Genomic DNA, 16,410 nt, shown 5'->3' on the forward strand with positions numbered 1-16,410 from the left:
TGTCTAATGTTTTGGCTGCAGTGTGTTTTTGCACACAGGTATAACAGAACAGCTTTACTGTTTAGATTTTTAAACTTGAGTATGAACTTATACAAAATGGAGCAAGATATTAAAAAAACGTTTGATTATAAAATCGACTATATTGGATTCATATCGATATCGGACATAAAAAGTGGCATCGTTCCATCTCTGCTTTGATTACAGACACAGCTGAGAGTTTGTAATCTGTCATCATTTTAAAAAGTTTCCATGGAACAGCAGAAATGAGGCTTTACTGTCAGAGGCCGACAGCACTGAACACAACAGCAGACTGGTGGCTAATAAACAGTGAATGATGCAGAAACAGATGTTTGAAGCTGTTCTTGGAGTACACTGAGAGAGAGAGAGCTGTGCAGGCAGGAACAGCCAAAGTCAGAGAGAATTCATGAGCATATTTATCAAACGTGAAGCAGAGTTTGGATCTTCTTTTGCTGCTGCTTCACTCAGTTTTGGTTGGAGACAGATGAAACCTGCAGCTTCAGGATCTGTGAGCTGTCCACTTTCAGCCCGACGGCGTGTCCGTGTCCGTGCCGTCGAGTGAACGATCCACGCTCTGTGTTTCCATCTTTGTGTGTTTAGCTGCTCTCATTTACTGTTTTAGCTGTTTGCTGCTTGTTGAAATAGTTTGTGAGCTTTAAGCTGAGATTCTGGCAAAATACATTTATATTAAACATCAATTCAGGATTGAATGAATCAACATCGTTTTATTCAAATTAAAACCATTTAAATGGGAACATGAATTTTTTACAGCCGCCTCTAATGCTGGGTAATGTCAGCTGGTCCATGTGCAGCTGGCTGTGAGGCTCAGGGAGCGTCTACAAAGTGCAACACTGAAAGAACATCATCCATAAATATTGAGTAATAACTGGACTCTCATACAGCGAGACTCAAATGCCTTTAAACATCAGCTTATCCTGCTGATCCAAGTCCAACACTGAGTTTGTAAAAACATGTTTGTCAATCATTTTGTTTGGTTTCTGAGGAAAATGATTCAATAACTTGCTGCTAATACACAACATTTCATCATATTTCCTCATAACCCTCTTTTGTCTGACCATTTAATCCCATTTGAATTTGCAATAAAGGATCCACAGAGTTTGGTGACAATAATGACAGTAGATGTTTGTGTGATGGAAGCAAATGAGTGTGTGATGTTCTTTCAGTGTTGCACTTTGTAGACGCTCCCTGAGCACTGGTCTCACAGCCAGCTGCACATAGAGACCAGTGTTGTTAGTCCAGGTCAGAAGATGACTTGTTGGAATGAAAATGAGCTTGTAGTTTGTCTGCTTTAATAATGTGACTGGAAAAAGGTGTTGGACTTCAAATATGTCCATTTCTTTCACACTTCACCTTTAAAAGTGAAGCCATGTGGTTCCTGGAAGGAAAAACACGACTTTTTCAAGTCTCTGTCCTGTTTTTATGAGAAATGTACGACTTTAATGTGAAACATTCAGAGTTTTTTCTCTTGTTGTGTTTGTTTGAAGCTGCTTCCTGTTGGCTTCAGCTGTTTGGAGTTTCCATTTTCTAAACTTCTACATTCTGAACCTTCTTCAGCTCTGAACAGATGATGAAACACTGAATGATTTCAAGCACTTTGTCTAATAAACTTACATCTTTCATTCTTCATACAGATTGGTGGACTGTGATTTGTCAGATATTGGCCTTGATTATCTGGCAGCAGCACTGAAGTCCAACCCCTCCCATCTGAGAGAGCTGGACCTGAGCATCAACAAGAACCTGAAGGATCCAGGAGTGAAGCATCTGTGTGGTTTCCTGAAGAGTCCAGGATGTAAACTTGAAACTCTGGGGTCAGTCAGCATGTTTTAGTTGTGCTGAGATGAATATGATGTGAAAGTTGTGCTGACACTAAACTGCAGACATCAGGCTGATATTATACTGATCCACACTGAGGATCTTCATGGTAAAGTCTGTTTTCTTCTTCTCTGGTTTAGTCCATTGACTGCAGCAGAACAATGTTCACATTTCAAACCTTCAAAGAAGAAAAATCCTCCACTGGATGATTCACTGTGAAACTCTCCAACTCTTCATTCCACCTTAAAGTCTGTGTGGCACTGAAATCCAAAGCAAAATGTGCGTTTGCTTTACAGACAGCAGTCCAACACAAACATACACACATCATCCAAAACACAGTCCAACATCCAAATCTCCTCCACTGCCAGCATGAATGATGGGAAAGAGAAGGAGGAACACTTGTTAGAGAGTTTTCTCTGGGATGCTGGGATGATAGCTCCCTCAGGACTTGAACTCCGGTCAGAGAGTGGAGCACAGAGAGTGATGTCCGGATATACTTTAATGGAAGTTAACAGCAGCTCAACAGTACAGCAGTAGAATGTTAACGAATGTGGGAGGCGTGGACAGATGTGTGGTTCTGAATAACAAGAAACAAGGAGAAACAATTTTCACATGTAAATATAACAATCGTTATTTCCCAACATCATGTCAATATAATGAACTGTAACGCAAATAATCAGCTGAATGCTCTGACATAAGAAAGCCCCACAATCCCATTTGAACAGGCAGGAAACAAGAATATCTGCATATCTCAGGCAACAGAAAAGACCTAATGCCCCCAAATTAGGAAAGGTCAGGAATTATATGGTCTTCCGTGCCCGCTAGTGGTTAAATAACCCTACTGTGGTGCACAGATCCAACCCGCAACAAATGCTACGGTGGTAAGTCACATGCCTCTACCAATCTCGATAAATCTCCTAGCATAAACCCCCTGTAATTAACGTCAAACTACAACCCGTGCTATAAGTGGAAATAGACTCGTAGAACTGGAGGGATTTTGACTCACATTTGCGCAGGAACGCACACGGCTGGAGATCGCTATTCCCCCGCACTCATGGAGAGAAACATGCCTAGTGCTCCTCCGACTCGTGATACGGCAGGACCGTCGTAAAAGCATGTGACGTCATCACCGCAGAAAACAGTAAGAACAAAGTGGAACTTATCGGCAGAAATTAACATTGCACTTATAGCGATGCGATTGAAATATAAGGAGACTTTCGGACAAACACTCTGACATTCAGGGTTAGAATGAGTTTCATGAAGCAGACTGTGAAGATCAAAGCTGCATTAGAAAGCTTACATGAATGAATGAGTGGACAGAAGTGGACAGAGATCATCTGAAGCACTTCAAAGGCTTTAAATCAGCACATTTCTCTTTATTCTTTATCAACTCTGTTAGTTTCTCTCAGTTTTCTGTGGAATGAAGCTAACAGCAGGCTAATAAGATGCTGACCAATAGGTTTCTATTAAAGGTTGTAATTTGTACAGTGGGGCAAAAAAGTATTTAGTCAGCCACCGATTGTGCAAGTTCCCCCACTTAAAATGATGACAGAGGTCAGTAATTTGCACCAGAGGTACACTTCAACTGTGAGAGACAGAATGTGAAAAAAAAATCCATGAATTCACATGGTAGGATTTGTAAAGAATTTATTCGTAAATCAGGGTGGAAAATAAGTATTTGGTCAATAACAAAAATACAACTCAATACTTTGTAACATAACCTTTGTTGGCAATAACAGAGGTCAAACGTTTACTATAGGTCTTTACCAGGTTTGCACACACAGTAGCTGGTATTTTGGCCCATTCCTCCATGCAGATCTTCTCAAGAGCAGTGATGTTTTGGGGCTGTCGCCGAGCAACACGGACTTTCAACTCCCGCCACAGATTTTCTATGGGGTTGAGGTCTGGAGACTGGCTAGGCCACTCCAGGACTTTCAAATGCTTCTTACGGAGCCACTCCTTTGTTGCCCGGGCGGTGTGTTTTGGATCATTGTCATGTTGGAAGACCCAGCCTCGTTTCATCTTCAAAGTTCTCACTGATGGAAGGAGGTTTTGGCTCAAAATCTCACGATACTTGGCCCCATTCATTCTGTCCTTAACACGGATCAGTCGTCCTGTCCCCTTGGCAGAAAAACAGCCCCATAGCATGATGTTTCCACCCCCATGCTTCACAGTAGGTATGGTGTTCTTGGGATGCAACTCAGTATTCTTCTTCCTCCAAACACGACGAGTTGAGTTTATACCAAAAAGTTCTACTTTGGTTTCATCTGACCACATGACATTCTCCCAATCCTCTGCTGTATCATCCATGTGCTCTCTGGCAAACTTCAGACGGGCCTGGACATGCACTGGCTTCAGCAGCGGAACACGTCTGGCACTGCGGGATTTGATTCCCTGCCGTTGTAGTGTGTTACTGATGGTGACCTTTGTTACTTTGGTCCCAGCTCTCTGCAGGTCATTCACCAGGTCCCCCCGTGTGGTTCTGGGATCTTTGCTCACCGTTCTCATGATCATTTTGACCCCACGGGATGAGATCTTGCATGGAGCCCCAGATCGAGGGAGATTATCAGTGGTCTTGTATGTCTTCCATTTTCTGATGATTGCTCCCACAGTTGATTTTTTCACACCAAGCTGCTTGCCTATTGTAGATTCACTCTTCCCAGTCTGGTGCAGGTCTACAATTCTTTTCCTGGTGTCCTTCGAAAGCTCTTTGGTCTTGGCCATGGCGGCGTTTGGAGTCTGACTGGTTGAGGCTGTGGACAGGTGTCTTTTATACAGATGATGAGGTCAAACAGGTGCCATTCATACAGGTAACGAGTGGGGAAGAGAAAAGCTTCTTACAGAAGACGTTACAGGTCTGTGAGAGCATGGGGTTGTCCTTGTTTGAGGTGACCAAATACTTATTTTCCACCCTGATTTACGAATAAATTCTTTACAAATCCTACCATGTGAATTCATGGATTTTTTTTTCACATTCTGTCTCTCACAGTTGAAGTGTACCTCTGGTGCAAATTACTGACCTCTGTCATCATTTTAAGTGGGGGAACTTGCACAATCGGTGGCTGACTAAATACTTTTTTGCCCCACTGTATATGAAAAAGTGCTTTGGCTCAGCAGGGATCAGCTTACAGGTAGAATACAGCTGCTGGATGGGATTAGCATGTCATAGCTATCTACCAAACTGCTAACTGGGGGATTTCAGGCCATCTATGGATCATTTTTGCTAACTGTTTATTCAGCTTAGGCTCACAGGGCTGCAGCCTGTGCCCTAGCTGTCATAGGGCAAGAGGCGTGGTCTACCTGCACAGGTGAGCAGTCCATCACAGGGCCAACAGAGAGAGACAGAGAAGCACTCTCTCACATCCACACCTACAGCCAATTTAGAAGCACCAATGAACCTAAGCAGCATTTCATTGGACTGTGGGAGAACATCCAACCTCCACAGAAAGGCCAACAAGCTTCAACCTACAACCTTCTTGCTTTAAGGCACTAGTGCGAACCACTTTCCCCATTTCAGCCCAAATCCTGCATCTTCCTGTTTCTGACTCCAGGCCAGCTCCACTAACACTTTCTCATCAGACACTGCCACCTAGTGGAGGAAGTCTTAGTTCCATTTGAAGCTTCAGATTCCAGTTAGTTCCTTTACAAAGAGGTGGAGGTGGTGGGGCCACAGCACCATCATCACTGAGTGCCATAGGACACTTAACCTTTGTTTCCATATGCTGGGAACTTCCTGTTGTTCCAAGGAGGACTGGAAAATGTGTGAAAATCTCCCAGTCAGTTCCTCACAGCACACTTCAATCATTTCCCTCCCACAGCATCAGGACCAGGGCCTTTTCTCTCTTTGGTCCCACTAAGATATTTCCACACAGACACCTCATCAGTGGGACTCTCAGAGCTACCAGCCCTTTGCTACAATCACAAAGCTCTTCATTGAAATCAATGATATCAAAGCTGGAATCAAATGAGTCCAAGTCTTCTGCTGATTCAGCATCACATTCATCTTTGCTCCTTGTTCTGCATCCCCACCATGGACTTCATTCCTTTCCAAGCCAGCCTTGAGTGTCCTCCCTCAGTCCCTCAGTCCCAGTATAGAGTCTTTGGTCCAGACTGGAACAACTGTGTGCCCAGTTTGAGCTCTCTTCAGTGCTGTGACCTGACAGACCCAGAGGGGCCATCACATCACATTTAGAAGCTCCCCTAATGGAGCCACAACACATGTCCAATACTTAGTCTGTCTTGTTGGACCAACTGGAAGAAATGATTCAAGGACTTAGTCACAGAACAGAGATTCAAATCTCCAAAATCCAACTGGCTGCATCAGGACATATAGTCTGAAACTCTGCACAGTTTCCTGTTTGAAGCTGCTTCCTGTTGGCTTCAGCTGTTTGGAGTTTCCATTTTCTAAACTTCTACATTCTGAACCTTCTTCAGCTCTGAACAGATGATGAAACACTGAATGATTTCAAGCACTTTGTCTAATAAACTTACATCTTTCATTCTTTATACAGATTGAAGAGCTGTGGTTTGTCAAAGATCAGCTGTTATTATCTGGCAGCAGTGCTGAAGTCCAACCCCTCCCATCTGAGAGACCTGGACCTGAGCTGGAACAAGCTGAAGGATTCCAGAGTGCAGCAGCTCTGTGGTTTTCTGGAGAGTCCAAATTATAGACCACAGACTCTGAGGTCAGTCACCACATTTTAGTTGTGCGGAGATAAATATTATGTTGAAGTTGTTCTGATACTGCAGGTCAGACATGAGGTTGATAATATACTGATCCACACTGAGGATTGTCGTGGTAAAGTCTGTTGTCTTCTTCTTTTCCAGCTTGGCTTAGTACACCATTAATCAATTCTATTTTAACATTGATCTCTGCAGGGTCAGTAACAAGACAGTTAAATCTTCCAGAGACAAAACCAGTAAGTACTGAGACTGTGTGTCACATTCATCAGTATTTCATTAATAAAATATCCCATAAAAGCTACTTTATGCTTATTTCATTCTGCAGAAATCTATAAATTATGTTGTTGTTTTTTTTGAGGATCTGTTTTGTAGGTACTGGTTTTTGTCAAAGTATTTTAATACTTTTTTAAATCATTTTAGTGACTGAGAAGGCAGCAGCTGAAGAAGATAGTGGGTACTTAAAGAAGCAAGAGAAATCCGTCACAAACAGTTTGTATTTACACTGTGTATAATGTCTATTGATTGTATTGTTTATTTTAATATTTGTGTACAGCACTTTGTGACTGCCTGTCTTTGAAAAGCGCTTAATAAATAAACTTTACTTACTATTTTATCAGAAAACCACTAACAAATGAACATGATGGTAAACAGCACCAGTTAGAGTTCCAGGGAATCCTGAATTATTTGATGTTTGTGTCTCATCAGGTGACTCTGAGGTCAGACTGAATCCAGACTCATTAGACACTCAGCTTGATTTGTCTAAGGATGACACAGAGCTCATTAAGGTAAGAGAAAAGCACGTGGATCTGTTTATTGTGTAATGGAACAAAAAAAGAGCACAGAAACTACATCACAGGGAAGATCAGTCAGGCCAGACATCCAATCAGGTTTAAGATTCAGTGTCATACGCAGTATTGGGTAAGTCACTTTGAAAAAGTAATTAGTTATCGTTACTAGCTACTTCTTCAGAAAAATAATACTGAGTTAGTAATTGAGTTAAAATGTAATAAAAGTAACTAATTACTAGGAAAAGTAACTAATTACTAGGAAAAGTAACTATTGCGTTACTTTAAAAAAATGTTTAACCCTCCAGGGTCCAGGGTGTAATTGGCTGTTTTTGACTACTTTTGATTTTACCTCTGCATTTCACCTTTAAAAACTGTTTATCTCGCCTTGTTTGGTTCATTCTTTTCAGCACAACCTCACGTCTGAATTTACAGTTATCTTTTCATTTTGACATACTGTATTAACACAATTGATCTAAAATCAGACAAAAACATAAAATCAGAGTAGAAAAAAGTTATGTTTTACTGTAACAACCACAAACATGTTTAACAAATCATTTTCATACCTTGAAATGCAAAAATAAATTGTAAATTTTAAAAACTTTTGCACAAGTTTTGCAAACAAAGTTATTTGCAGCTATTTATCTAAAAATGCAGCCAAGGTGTTGTTGTTTTTTTTAAATAACCATTTCAAACTATTTACAGAACAATCAATTGTAAACATAACAATAGTTTCAGGAAAAAAACATCGAGTATATTTTTTTTATCATAACTCTGGTTTTATCAACACAATTTAAAAACTGGTATGTAGTTTGAAGTCCACTCTTTTAACACAAAAATGGAGACTCACGGTTGTCTTGGGCTGACATAGAATCTTGTTGCTATGGCATCTTAAACTGCTCATGTGATTTACCATTACTACTTTATTCTTCCTCAGCTAATCAGCAGCACTTGTGCGATTGTTTCGCTCCCCTAGCTCCCGATAAGCTGAAGACAGCTTCAACCATCTGTGACGATTCAATGAAGTGTTGTGGGTTGTGATCACATGCTGCCTGTTTTGATGTGGGGCTCCTCCCATTGGTGTGTCTGTGTTACTAATGCCATTATTCCCTTCACTGGTTATACGGCATTCTGCATCATTTGATTTTGAAAATATTTTTTAATCAGACAATCAGTATTTTTGCTCGCAGTTTTGAAAGTATGTACTTATAACTGCTGATGTGTACTCTGTGTGGTTTCTTCACTGCTTACTTGTTTGTTGGTGCTTTAAACAGCTGATGTTGTTCCTCTCTGATTTCCAGCCTCCATCAAGCTTCACACCTGAAGTACAAACTGAATCCACACAAATCTCCTACAGGTGCTTCTAGTTTCACATTAGACTGATAACATGTATGTAATGATGTGAAATGACACGTGTGATACAGCTGGAGGTGATCAGACCTCAGGTGATACAGGCTGGTTGGAGTGCTTTAGCCCTTCTGTGTCCTACAGGTTCAGGTGTCCTGGTCCAGGTGTGTTCCAGTGTACTCTGACCAGACTGGTGTTTGTTATGGCTCAGGAGGCGGAGCTGCTGTACAGGAATGTCCAATGGGATGAGAGCCTCCTTCAACAAGCTGGAAAAACAGCTGCAGGGCCGCTGTTTAACATCACATCCTCTGAGGATGCAGTCCGTCAGCTCCACCTGCCACACTGTGAAACAAAGGAGGGTGAGCTCCATCATCACTGATGCTCCGAAAACATCTGTGTTACTGTGTGGTGCTCATTCAATATGAACTGTTTAGTGTCATACAAATAACCATAATGGAGTTTATTTAGAACAAAACTGGACAGGAGTGAACTTGTAGTTTGCAGGAAATGTAATTCTCAGATATGGTGAAAAGTAAAATTGAACTCTCAGAATCAAAAACTCTTTGCTCTGACAGCGGTGCATGTTGACGGCCTGCTGTCTGTTGCCCACATCTCTGATAATGGGATGACCGTCTTGGAGCCACTGGAGATCACTGCCACCCATGTGGTTGTGAAGGTCCCTCACCTCTCTGCCTTTGGCCTCATCTGTAATGTCTTTAAGCTGAACATGGAGGAACCCGTAAATGGCCAAGTTCTGCTGTTCTTGGAGACAGGGCCTCGAAGAATCAATGTGTTTCTGCTGCAGGAAAATATCCCTTTGTCAGAGGTGAACAGTTTCATCCTCTTCACTCTGTGCTTCTCTCCATAGAGTCCAAATGATTACTCAGCAGTTTTCTGATGATTAACTAAAGTTATGTACAGGTTTACTGGTCACTCCTCCCTGATTACCTGACCACAGGGTCAGGCTCCAGTTAACTTTTCTGTACTCATATTCACCTTCAGATCTGCTGACCAATCACTGCTCTTCAGTACTCACTCCCAGTAATGACCCTGAGCTGTGGACATTTGATGTTTGTGACCCATAATGTCAGATCTGACACTTCAATGATAAAAATAAAACCCTGGAGCTTTTTTCCTCTTTGGAAAGCTGTTTTATCTCCAGAATTATTGTTTTTCTTTGATTCATACAGACACATGATGTTCTACACCTGATGTGTTTAAATAAGCCCTACAGGAGAATAGAGTTATTAATGTTACCAGCATAATAAACTGTCCTGTCACTGAAGGTGTCTGCCCAACAAGGACGTGGTGCTGAATGCATCCAGACCCCTGCTGACTGTCTTTTCAGCTTCGGACAAAGGTACAGTGTCCACTGTGACCCTGAGAGCAGGATACAGCCAGAGGTGAGTCAGCAGTTACAAACTAAATTCTGCTGACATGAATCAAACTGCTGGATAACCCACTGGTCATGAAAACGGCACCTTTCTGTTGGTTTTTAGCAAACACAATTTCGCTTAAAGTTTGGCCCAAATTACCATCCAACATTTCAAGTGTTCCTGACTACAAATCCAGAGATTGTGACTCTGACGGTCAAAGACCAAGAGGGGACAGAAACCTGGAAATCATCTATTTACCTGCCAGGTAAGGTTGCTGCCAGAAGCCAGAGCAGAAATGACCCTGCAAACATCTGGTTCTTTCATAAAAGTTCAACTGAAATCATACTTAAGTATCTTTTCATCTGCAGGTCAGCGTCCTGTTACATGTCTGTTATCTATCTTTGTTCCTTCAGCACCAAGAACAGAAACCTTAATGAGGAGTGTCCCAGCTGAGGCCCGAGTCCCAGCAGCTGAGAGGCTGCTCACAGTTCGCTCACAGTTTATTGAAAGAGTGTCTGAACCTGTTTTAAACAAACTTCTGGATAAACTCCTGCAGCAGCGCGTTATCAATGATCAGGAGATGGAATCAGTCAGATCAAAGCAGAGCAGAGCAGATAAAGCACGAGACATGATTGACACGGTGCGACGGAAAAGTAGCGAAGCCAGCTCACTGCTGATCGCTGCTCTCTGTGAGGCGGACCGATGCCTTTCCACAGACCTGAACCTGAATGAAGACAGACTTGGAAAGAGTCTGTGACCATGAATGTCAAAGACCACTGACGGTGTCATTGTGATCTTCATGTGACGTGTTTTTAAACTGCACTTTAGTTCTGAAAGTGCCTCTCGTTAAAACCTGGACTCTGATTAGATGCTGAGCAGGACATTGGATGGACTGAAGCAGAGTCTGGGACCTCAGTAATTATTAGTGCACAAACCAGCAAATATGTGAAGCTCCATTAATGCTGAACCACATCTACAGGTTGAAGAGCAACACCTCAGGTTATCTGGGACCAGCGTCAGGTTCCACCAATATAACTGAAGCTGTTTTTACCTGTAATGCTGGAATAACCTATTGAATCACATGATCAGTGTTTACAATCTGTTTACTGAGGTTTAAACTCTCCTCTGTGCTTCTGCTTTGAGCAGCACGTTGTGCTTCTGCCTGTTTAAATAAAGTTTTGCTGCCTGCTTTCTTATGCTGGAGTTTGAATTCATGCTTTAAAACAGTTTGAGCTTCCTGTTTGTCTGATTTACTTGATTTGCGTCTCATATCTGAATCGTGTTGTCGTGGGTCTGCATGTGTTAAAGTGTTAATGGAGATGACCCAGCGACTTAAAGTGAGCTGTTTAATGAATAAAGGCTGGTGATCCATGATGATGCAAAAAGGCAAATAAAGAAACCTCACTGACTCGAAACACAATAAACTCAAGAAAAAGACGAACTTGTCATGTTTCCGCTGTGTGGCAGGCAGGTTTAAGACCCAAATGCAGGACGCAGAACACAAGAAAGGTAAACTGAGAGAGGCAGCTTTTATTGCTGTTGAAAATCCAAATGCGATGAATAAGGACATATAACCAAAACTGGAAACTAGAAACTAAGGCCAGAAAACACAGGAAACCAGGAAGCTACAAAACTCAGAACAGACTCTGAAATAACTGGGGACACAAGGAGCTCGGAGAAACACAAACAGCACAAAGAAGTGGTACGACGCAACTGAGAGCAAGGAAAATACAAAGCTAAAATACACTAGGGGATAACAAGGGAATGGGACACAGGAGGAGAGCACACCTGTGAGCACAACAAGACCAGGGGAAGCAAAAGTAGACACTCTGGCTGTATCCCAATTCAGGGTCTGCAGCCTTGAAGTGCGCAGCCTCAAGGGCCGCGTACTTAAAGACCGCTAAGGCCGGAAGTGCGAGGCTTGTGAAATGGGACGGTCTAGCCTCCGTCGCGCTGCCCTGGTTGCCTAGCAACCATGAGACTAACCGCTGGAAACGTTTCATACGGCTTTGTTTGACAGAAATGTAGGAGAACATATTTTCGTTTGTTTGTTTCTACATGAGCTTTGTGTGATTAGTTGAGTATCTGAGGCTGAGACCACAGGACTGTAAAACATGATTGTTGGGCTTCATTTCTGTACTGAACAGTCTTTTAAGATTAGCTAGTAAATAACAATTAGCTAATGTTGTTGATGAGACTAAAGTCATCTCACTGTGGTAATGTAAATATAATATGGCCAATATTATATATATTGTCAGATTATTATGATATATTACAGCAGTGAGTTTGAACTCTGTGTCAAAGATTCAAGTTCCAGTTATTTATATTTCCTGTCACCTTAAATCGACGAGTATCTGTGACAGTGTGTATACAGATGTATCATATATAAGAGACAAATATTGTTCGTTTAATATGTTGGCATTAGTAAAATTGGCTCAATGCTGACTTTAATTATCCATAAAATCATCACATTCTCTGTGAGATTAAGGTCGACTATTGATGGCGTATATGTTAAAGTAAAGGCTTTAAAACCAAGTTAGTACAAACGTCACTAATGTCACATAACTTTGCTGACATGTGGCCAACAGTCATGTTTTAATGTTCTTCATTATTAAACATTCGCACATAAATAAGTGACACAATATTCAGTACTTACTTTTAAAAGTTTGCTCTTCGGCCGCTCCGCTTCAAACATATTTTGTTTTTTTTCTGAACAAAATATCCACACCCACCGCCGTGCTATGAATTGTGGTTTATTTATTGGATAGAACAAGTTAAATGTCACCGCTCTTATTGTCCGGCCGGAAACAGGGGGGTGTCCACATTCAGAGGTCCACCTGAGGACCCGGCCTTTGCGGTCTATAAGTGGGTCGGGTCCTCTGAAGGCTGGGTAAGCTGGAAGTGAGCGCCTGTGAAACTGGTCGGTCTAGCCTTCAGAATTACGTCATGAGCTCTCTCGGTGGAGTGAAACTCTGCCATCGGCTCCTTGCTATCTGAAATATAACCAGACGCTGGCGTAAACTCTCGACCATCTCACACTTCTGTTTAATCGCTTTTCTTGTTGATTTTATTCAGGTGTGTGAAAACCACGAGGAACCCTCCTGGGGGATTAATAAAGTTTTATTTAATCTGATCTAATTTTATTTAATCTGATCTGGAAAATCTGGAGATTTTTGGGAGGGGCACTGAAATTCAGGGTTCTCCTGTAAAAATCAGGAGGGTTGGCATGTATGCCGGAGGCTGGGTGTGTCTCTCTCTTCTTTGCTTGGAATTGTTTGGCACATGTGTAGAGCTCCTCTGGTGCATTTCTTTTGTTTGAAGGTTGTGGTGGGAGTAAAGAGGGTCAGTCTGGGGACCTCATATACTTACTCACGTAGAATCTTTGATAACTATTAATATGAGAAGCTGGAGAAATAATTGAAGAAAGAAGCTGAGGATTGTTGGAGCATTTCTAGATAATATTAGAAACAGCTTTTGACTTCTCTGCGTTGACAGTGTCCTGATACCTGTACAGACGGTCTCTCAGCATCAGAAACACACCTGCATCTGTTTCCACTTACGTTCAGCCTTCCTGCTCTCTCGTCCGGCTGAACGAGCGGCCTCGTTTATCCACGGGTCCGATTGTGGTTTCACAGTTTTAAAAGGAGCAACCTCATCAAGGACAGTTTGGCATTTATCATAAAAATTAGATGTCATCTGCTCGGCACCATCGCCGAGGGGAGATCTTAAACTCCTTAAAAGCACTAGAAAATAGTTCTGTTGCAGATGGGTTAAATACACAACAATGGGGTGTTGGAATAAGAGGAGGAAAAAGGCAGTGAGATAAAAATATATCAAACACAACAGTGAAAAAACAGCATCACATGTTTCCATGTTTAGGACCGGTAACCCTAAAGACAGCACAAGATCCAGCGTATGAGCCTGTTTCTGGGTGTAGATCAGTCTCATGATAAACAGGCTCAAGAACGTCTCTGGGATTACTGCTGTTGTTTTAAAAGGGTTTATGTCATATTTATCTGAGAGATCTTTTACTGTTCGTATGAATCAAATGATGTCCGAATCAACAGTTGTGCCTTGTGGGGTACCTCAGGGATCCGTCTTGGGTCCAATGTCCTGTGCCTGCCTGCTCCCACTTCTCTGTGTTCCCTCTGTCTGTCTATGGTGTCACTGTGTCTGCTTGTGAGTCTGTTCAGTTCAGTGTGTTGTCTGGTTCTCTGTGTCTGTGAGTTTCCTGTTTTATTCTGAAGGTCCTTGTCTTATGTGAGTGTGTTCAGTTTACGTTTCCCCTGCCTCGTCTGTTGTGATTTCTCCCAGGTGTGTTCCCCTCCTGTCTCCCATCCCCTGATTACTGCTGTGTGCATTTAAGCCCTGTGTGTTCTCCTGCCTGTTGCTGGTTCGTCTGCGTTATTTGGTGTGTTATGGTCTGCGTATCGCCCTCCGTTGTGTCTCCATGTCTCCCTACTTCTCTGGGTTTGGTTTTAGGTTTGTTTTTGTTAGTTGTTTAAGTTTATTCTCGCCTCGCCGTTTCTGTTTTTCATCCTCCTCACTAAATAAAGTTCACTCTCGTCACTCGTGACAGTAAGAGGCTGATCTTTGTCACAGACGCTTATTGGAATGTGGTTTTGTGAGTTTTTGGAACGAAACAGGAGGAGCAGGTCTGTAGATGAGAGGAAGAAAGAACGAGGAAAAAAACGTGTGTTGTTCAGCTGGTCTGGGTGTGGTTCTTGATCAGACTGGTGTTCAGAGCTTAGATAAAGGTGCACAGGGATAAGAGAGGGGCTGCTGATGATCATGTCGATATTTCAGGGTCTGCATGCAGCTCTGCAGGTACCCACAGACTCTGCTGTACTTCATGTTTCTGTATCTCAGGATCAACTTTGAATCGTTTTCTGCTCCTGAAGCAACTGAAGTGACTCTAAAGAATTTTAGCTCCTCCTCTTTGTGGTTAGGCCAGACATCCTGGTTTTCACACTACTGTGACAAATAATGAAAATATATAATCATATCATTTTACGTAGCATTGTTTAGAACTATAGTGCTCTGACAAACCATTAAAAACAGATCCGTAAACTAAAGCTGAGAAGCAGAAAACCAACGAGCTTCACTTTAGTTTCATCTTGTCACCACGTGGCTCAAAAGCCGCAACAGAAACAAGGAGACGAAAACCTGAATTTCAGTGAGAAGAGGTTTTATCTTAAATACATAGCAAGTTGGCTAAAGTAGCTGTTACTACCAAGGCGAGGGCTAGTGAGCCTCCTCCTGAAAGCCTGCCTCAGGTATGCTTTTATCCAAAGCTGACTCGGTGTGGCCCATCGGCACCAGCTGAACTCACTGAGGAGATTAGGGGCTGCAGAGGGGCCTAAGAATCTTTAGAGAGGAGAAAACACAAAGACAAGGATTTCAGTCTGTAGATGTGCAAAGCTGGTAGAGACAGACCCTAAAAGACTGGCAGCTGGAACTGCAGCAAAAGCTGGTTCTACAAAGTATTGACTCAGGGGCTGAATAATTACACACACCCCACGTTACAGTTATTTATTTGTAAAAATGTTTGGAAACGTGTATGAATTTTGGTTCCACTTCTCACGTGTTCACCACTTTGTGTTGGTCTTTCACCTGGAATTCCAATAACATTGATTCATGTTTGTGGCTGTAATGTGACAAAATGTGGGAAAGTTCAAGGGGGACGAATACTTTTGCAAGCCACTGCAAACACAGTGAGTGCAGAGCAGAGGTGGCAAAAGTACAGTCAGGGGTTCATCCTACAGCACGATAATGACCCCAAACATCAGTCCAAGCTGTGCCAGAACTACCTCAGGAAGAAAGAACAAGATGGTGAGCTTGAAAACATGGAGTGTCCAGCACAGTCTCCAGACTGAAACCCCATCGAGCTGGTTTGAACTGGACAGAAGACTGAAAGCAAAGCAACCTACATGGTCCTTACCATCGGTGACCCCGGCTGTTTGGGACTTTATTTTGGCCTCAAACAGCGCTGCCTTCTTCCTGTTTACCCGACGTCATCGGAGCACGCTCACCCGAAGCTGCTTTATTGGTCGCCATGCCGATGGGATACGAGGGCAGGTGGGGCAAATATGAACCTACAAATACTGCCTGCTACCACGGATGGACAGACAGTTAAATTAGCTCTCTTAAACACAAGATCTGTATCAAATAAAACTCATGTTCTTTGGGACTTCTTTGGTACTCATGAGCTGGATGTCATGCTCCTAACTGAGACATGGCTGCGCGCTGGTGAAGTGGCTCCTTACTGGAACTTTGCCCCTTCGATGCCAGCTTCTTCAGCTCCCCCAGGTTAGGAGGGGGGCGGGGTAGCCTCTATCATCAAAGACTGTTTTAAATGCAAACAGATA

The 16,410-nt window shown here is 42.5% G+C and overlaps 2 protein-coding genes across 2 annotated transcripts in view; both read left to right on the forward strand.

Annotated features, from left to right (window-relative positions):
• LOC148101682 (ribonuclease inhibitor-like) overlaps positions 1–16,410 on the forward strand; it is a 151,568-nt gene that overhangs the window by 93,674 nt on the left and 41,484 nt on the right. The gene's annotated exons all lie outside the window — the stretch shown is intronic.
• LOC148101688 (NACHT, LRR and PYD domains-containing protein 1b allele 2-like) lies at positions 6,729–11,063 on the forward strand. Its single transcript, XM_087846730.1, has 9 exons — positions 6,729–6,770; positions 6,955–7,023; positions 7,240–7,319; positions 8,621–8,676; positions 8,811–9,025; positions 9,242–9,492; positions 9,953–10,069; positions 10,166–10,307; positions 10,456–11,063. Coding segments are annotated over exons 1-9 (1,275 nt in total). The 5' UTR covers positions 6,729–6,769; the 3' UTR covers positions 10,800–11,063.

This window comes from Neolamprologus brichardi, chromosome 9 (assembly GCF_056152115.1).
Source record: "Neolamprologus brichardi isolate AB-2024 chromosome 9, ASM5615211v1, whole genome shotgun sequence".
NCBI classification, from domain to species: Eukaryota; Metazoa; Chordata; class Actinopteri; order Cichliformes; family Cichlidae; genus Neolamprologus; species Neolamprologus brichardi.

Coding starts and splice junctions, on each gene's coding strand:
- LOC148101688 (XM_087846730.1), top strand. Junction 7,024..7,239: donor AGAGAAATCCGTCACAAACA/GTTTGTATTTAC, acceptor GTGTCTCATCAG/GTGACTCTGAGGTCAGACTG. Junction 10,070..10,165: donor AGAGCAGGATACAGCCAGAG/GTGAGTCAGCAG, acceptor GTTGGTTTTTAG/CAAACACAATTTCGCTTAAA.